We start from the raw sequence: 6,402 nt of genomic DNA, 5'->3' as shown, positions 1-6,402 counted from the left end.
TTGATAGCCTCTTGACTTAATTTTCTTGAGGCGATGTCGTTGTTAATGTGGTCTTGCCCCAATAAAAATCTACGGTCAAAAGCCTCCGCTGCAGCTTATACTGTAGCATTCTATGTTTTGCGAAAATCTCTCTTTGATTTCTTGAAGCTGTTTAGCATGAAACAATGATATTCTACAGATCTAGATCAAAATTTCCAGGCATACATACCAGCAGCACACTGGTATTAGGGGTTCAACCTGTACATGTTGCTAAATATGCTACCTGATTCCCGTTTTGGGTCATACTGCTTTCCTTCTCTTTTTTCCCTTGACCTCTTTGAGAACACCATGGACCGCTCCGTATGTCCAGAACTATCCAGCCTTCAAGGTCAGTGCTCCCCTCCCAAAGCGCTTATCGGAGCCTACAGTCTGGGTTAATCGGGCCAATATCAATTGACCGGGTGTAGAAGAAAAGCCATGTTCCCTTCCAGATACACATTGTTTCATTCTGCAGTGTTTATTTAGATGTAAATCAGTGGGCAAAAGTGTTACATCCTGCTTGTGTATGGAGGGTGGGAGTCTCAGCCTGCTGAAAAGGAAACTGGCCAAAGAAGATTGTGGCTTAGGGAATGTTGTGGACAAAAAAACTCTACTGCAATCTAAGTGACATCATCTCTTTTCCCCCAAGGCCGGGCATCCTGGCAGTGACACACCTTCCCCTCTACTCAACACCTCTATACATCCTCAGTTCATGCTGCTGAATGTTGAGACTGCAGTAATTAGTATAATTATAGGCAAACCCAAAAACTGTGCCATGCAATATTATGTCAGCCCTAATATGTGGGGAAAGTGGCACACCCAAGGGTCCCTACCAAGTTAATTTCCTTCCTTAACAAGCCATTTTCGTTCAGTGTTCGTCAAAAGATCTCATTTGGATTAAATGAGAACTTGCTTGCAGCTGAGAAATCGTGGTGAGTTGGAGGATGGGTGGAACAGTTCGTGTGGGAAAGAAAGCCTTCAAAGTTAGGGCTGGTAGCTGGCCATTATTAAGTGAGCAGGATAGGGAGTGTAATGTGTAGACTTAAGGCATTGTACTCTGTCTTTTAACAAGTACTGTACTGATTCAAAGACTGATATCTTGAAACAGTGCTTAAAATGGTCACAGAACACACACATTTATTTAAACAAAGAGAATTTTAAGAACCCATTTGATTAAAAAAAAGAGATGGGTGTAAATAAATAATACAAATCAATCCTGTCATAAGGAATAGCACAAATATATATTTTCTTAAATGGAATCCAGCTGCTGAAGTGTTGAGGTACTAGGTGGTAAGATCACCGCCACCGTCCACTTTATTACGAACACCTGCACATTCATGCAATTATCTAATCAGCCAGTCAAGTGGCAGCAGCACAATGCATAAAATCATGCAGATACAGTTCAATAGATTCAGTTAATGCTCACATCCAATATCAGAATGAAGAAAAAACATGATCTCTGTGACTTTGACTGTAGCATGGATGGTACTAGAAGGGCTGGTTTGAGTGTTTCAGAAACTGCTGATCTCCTGGGAATTTCACAGACAGCAGTCTCTAGACTTTTACACAGAACGGTGCAAAAAACTCTGAGTGAGTGACAGTTCTGTGGGTGGAAACAAGGTGTTGTTGATAAGAGAGGTGGAAGGTTGTTTCAAGCTACCAGGAAAGATATAGTAACTCAAAAAAAAAATCACTCTTTTCAACTGTGGTGAGCAGAAAAGCATCTCAGCATGAACACAACATAAAACCTTGAGGTGGATAGGCTACAACAGCAGAAGACCACTATGGATTCCACTCCTGTTGGCTAAGAACAGAAATCTGAGGCTATCCTGGGCACTTTTGTCAGCACCATAATCATCAATAGAAACAAGTTCTGACAAGTTCTACTGGGAGCCATATTTGAGGTATATGATGATTTTGGCATATAGTTTACATGGTGCTAATTTGTGTTCATAATCTATGTTCACTTAGCCATGTTAGCCTTGTAGCTATAATACCGATGTAACTGACAAAATCCAGGCAGCAAACATGTCTTGGGTGATTAGCTGCATTTGAAGGGGAAACCTTTTCTGCACACATATAAGATGGATGGATAAATTTCTTACTAAACATGAAACATCGATATCATCATCATCAAACCTTTTATATTAGCACTTTAGAGCTCATAAACTGGGGTTTTGTACAATTTCACCTTCAGGCTAAAACATGTACCAAATGCATCATTCATTTCATTTTGATTTCTACCTTGAATGTTCTCTGGCAGAAACTGGGCCAGTTAAACCTATTTTCAGCTCTTCCTCAAAGGGACAAGAAGATGAAGTGTCTTGATGTGGCATAACAGCTAAATTCATTTCTTCATTCATTAAGCCATAGTGTGCTGCACTTCAGAAGTCTACATTTAACACGTGGAACCCAAAACATGTGTTTGGCAATGCAATATTCCGAGAGGTTGAGCAGAAAAAAGGAAAGACAAAAAAGAGAGGTTGAGCAGGGGTAAGAGAGAAAATTTGCAAGGTGAATGAATTAGAGACTCCTCAGAAAACATAGCATGACAAAGAATGGCTAAGCTTCTTCAGCTGGTTTTGATGTAGCATAAGGCATATGGTCAGATAAGACTCCTGGAGTCGCTTATCTCTACTCTTTTAGAAAAGCCAGAGCTGTCTAAAAACTAAACTAAAAACTTGACAATCACACTCAAACTGTGACTGAATTATAAGGATATAATTTATTATGTATTTTATGAGTCTGAATAAACACCACCTCTATCCCAATCAACAGTGGATATAAAAAGTCTACACACCCTTTAATGTGATATAGCAACCATTCATCCATCTATCCATTTTCCATACCATTTCCATGCTCAAGGCACAATGCAGGGAACACTCTGGATGGGATGCCAACCCATCACATTCACACACGCACACACATTCACACACCCATTCACACACTACATGCAATTTTGAAATGCCAGTCAGCCAACAACGCATGTATTTGGACTGGGGGAGGAAACTGGAGTACCCAGAGGTAAGCCCAGAAGCACGGGGAGAACATGAAAACTCCCACACAGACGGCAGAGGTGGGAATTGAACCTCCAACCCCGGTAGAGCGAGGCGAATGATATGGTAACCAACAAAATTTAAACAAACAGAAAAGTTTCAGGGGAAAAAAGAAAAAACATACAATAACCTGATTCAAAACATCATTTTATAATGGAACATTTGACTTTGCTTTGAATGAACCAATCACAGTAAAACTCATGTACAAATGTAATTATCATACAGTTGTTATCAGTGAAGTGATTCTGATTAACCCCAAATAAAAATCAGCTGTTTCTGTAGGATTTTCTTGTCATCTTGTTTTCATCTGACTGCTGAAGCCATGTTCCTTAAAGAGCTTACAAAGCATGTACAGGAACTCACTGCCGAAATGTATAGCCAGGGTGGCTGTGGTTCAATTGGTAGAGTGGGTTGTCCACTAATCGTAGGGTTGGTGGTTCGATTCCCGGCCCACGTGACTCCACATGCCGAAGTGTCCTTGGGCAAGACACTGAACCCCAAATTGCTCCTGATGGCAAGTTAGCACCTTGCATGGCAGCTCTGCTACCATTGGTGTGTGAGTGTGGTGAATGAGACACAGTGTAAAGCGCTTTGGATAAAAGCGCAATATAAGTGTGCCATTTATTGATCAGGAGATGGGTACAAGAGAATTTCCAAAACATTAGATGTACCATGGAACATGTAAAAGCCATCATTAAGAACTTGACAAATGGGGCACCACAGTTACATTACCAAAAACAGGACGTCTCACCAAAATTGACAAAGCGACAAAATGAAAACTTATCAGGAAGGCTGCCAAGAGACCTCCAGCAACATTACAGGAAATGCAGAAATATATACTGCTGCATGTGACAACAATCTCTCGTATTCTTCATATGTCTGGGCTACGGGGTATGGTGGCAAGATGAAAGCTTTTTTTCATGAAAAAAAACAAACAAACATCCAAGCTGCCTAAATTTAGCCAAAACATGGCAAAATGTGTTATGGTCTGATGAGACCAAGGTAGAACTTTTTGGGCATAATTCTAAAATATATGTTTGGTGCAAAAACAGTAGAGCTCATCACCCAAAGAACACCAAAACCACGATGAAGCATGGTGCTGGCAGCATCACGCTGTGAGACTGCTTCTCCTCGGCTGGGACTGAGGCGCTAGTCAACACAGAGGGAATCATGGATAGCTCCAGATCACAAGCCAAGAAAACGTTTACCTTCTGGCACAATAAGAACCCAAAGCACAAATCCAATTCAACAAAGGAATGGATTCAGAAGAAGAAGATGAATGTTTTGTTATGGTGCCGATCTAAATCCTGTCAAAAACCCGTGGAATGACTTGAAGTAGGGCTGTGCACAGTCGATCCACTTACAGTTTGGAAAAAGTGGAATAAAATCGTCAAATCAAGAGGCGATAAGTTGGTAGACGCTTACCCATAAAATGCTGTATTACAAGCAAAATGTGCTTTAACTAAGTATTAGTTAAGGAGTGTAAAGAGTTAAGTATAAAGGAATTTATGTGATACTCTGAACAAATCCAAACCTGTTCGAAATCTATTTACATATTTAATGTATGTAGCTCAGGTGTTAGAGCGGCTTATCCATTAATCGTAGGGTTGGCGATTCGATTCCCGGCCCACATGACTGCACATGCCGAAGTGTCCTTGGGCAAGACACTGAACCCCAAGTTGCTCCAAGATAGCAACTTAGCGCTGTGCATGGCAGCTCTTCTACCACTGGTGTGTGAATGTGTGTGAGTGAATGGGTGAATGAGACACAGTGTAAAGCGCTTTGGAACCACTAAGATAAAGCGCTATATAAGTGCAGACCATTTACCATATTTGGATTTGTTAAGAATTCCACATAAATCATAAACATAACTCTTCACACGAATACGCCCCAAGGTTCTCCAGCACTGACATGCACGCTTATATGACTAAGAAAAAGTCTAGGTGAAAAGAAAATGTAGAACATGCATTAACATCACTCAGAGGGTTGGTGTGGTGGTGTTACGTTACACCTGAAAGAGGTGTATAAGTGTTGGCGGGAGAGGGGGCGGGGCGCTGAAGACACGAGCCGTACGCTGCTTCGTTCGCGCGCCAAAAATTCCTTAGGTCTCACTCCGGGGCGGGAAAATAACTGCTCCGCTTTTTCACTTCAGTTTACAGAACCAGTGAGAAAAAAAAATGTTTACTATAACACCGTTTTTGTTTTTGGTTCGGTTTGCAAATCCACGGCCTCAGAATGAGACCCTATTACACTGTGAACGCTTTAAATGAGCACTAGCACGACACGCGCACGCTTTGCAGCAAGTAACTGCGTTATTATTATGTACTTCACAGGCTTCCGTAGACATCACATTTAGCTGGAGTAGGGCTGCGGTTCAGCTTTCTGTTTTGAGGAACACCGGTGAGGAAGTGTGTGTGTGTGTATGTATATGTGTGTGTGTGTGCGCGCGCGCGTGTGTGTGTGTGCATGTGTGCGTGAACCATGGAGCAGATTAATAATGTTGAGGTGGTTCCGTGCACCAGCTCGAATTATCTGAAACCGTTCACGGTGCATTATAGCCAGGTGAGTCGGAAATAAAGCTCACTCGCATGCTGTCATCTGTCACACTGCACATTTTCCGGCTAATAGCCCAGCCCCCATCCTCCCTTTCTCTTTTCCTCCCTTTCTCCTTTTCTCCCATTCTCCCTTTTCTCCCATCCTCCCTTTTCTCCCATCCTCCCTTTCTCCTTTTCTCCCATCCTCCCTTTCTCCTTTTCTCCATGTCCCTGCTGTTAACGGCGTCTTCGTGCTTCAGAGTCATATTTTGTCTAACTCGGGGTCAAGCGGTTGATTTTGCGCAGTGTACTGTGTGTGTGTGTGTGTGTGTGTGTGTTTGTGTGTGTGGCGGTGTGTGTGTGTGTGTGTGTGTGTCGTAAACATGTCGCTGAAAATAAACAACAAACCTTGAGGTGTAGCTTGGCTAGCATCATGCTAACAAGCTACAGGGGGAATCCCTTTCTCCCTTGCTCTCCAGTATACATGGTTTCAAAGCAGGCTAGCTTTTATATATATATATATATATATATATATATATATATATATATATATATATATATATTATGTGTGTGTATGCATGTGTATGTATGTATTCAGATCCCTTTATGATCATATCACAGTTGTTTAATCAAATAATCATAATGCATGTTTATATATTTATTTTGGACACACTGTAGATTCAACATATTTAGTTTACATCGTTGTATATTTAATATACAATCATTTAAACAGCATATTATGCATTAAGAAGAATATTTCTTATTCTAGTTTGAGTACAGTCACAGTTGGGTTC

General features: G+C 41.2%; 1 protein-coding gene across 3 annotated transcripts in view; it reads left to right on the top strand.

Moving 5' to 3' along the window:
• Window positions 1-5,272: 5,272 nt before the first annotated feature.
• nudt14 (nudix (nucleoside diphosphate linked moiety X)-type motif 14) overlaps window positions 5,273-6,402 on the top strand; it is a 35,421-nt gene continuing 34,291 nt past the window's right edge. The window contains exon 1 of one of the 3 annotated variants that reach the window (XM_053614081.1): window positions 5,273-5,474. Coding sequence is in view for 1 of the 3 variants with exons in the window: in XM_053614080.1 (XP_053470055.1) it covers window positions 5,556-5,636 (81 nt within the window). In the remaining 2 variants the exon portion in view is untranslated. The other 2 variants (XM_053614082.1, XM_053614080.1) reach the window with 2 other exon arrangements.

This window comes from Ictalurus furcatus, chromosome 25 (assembly GCF_023375685.1).
Source record: "Ictalurus furcatus strain D&B chromosome 25, Billie_1.0, whole genome shotgun sequence".
NCBI classification, from domain to species: Eukaryota; Metazoa; Chordata; class Actinopteri; order Siluriformes; family Ictaluridae; genus Ictalurus; species Ictalurus furcatus.
This window is presented reverse-complemented; position numbering and strand designations above follow the sequence as displayed.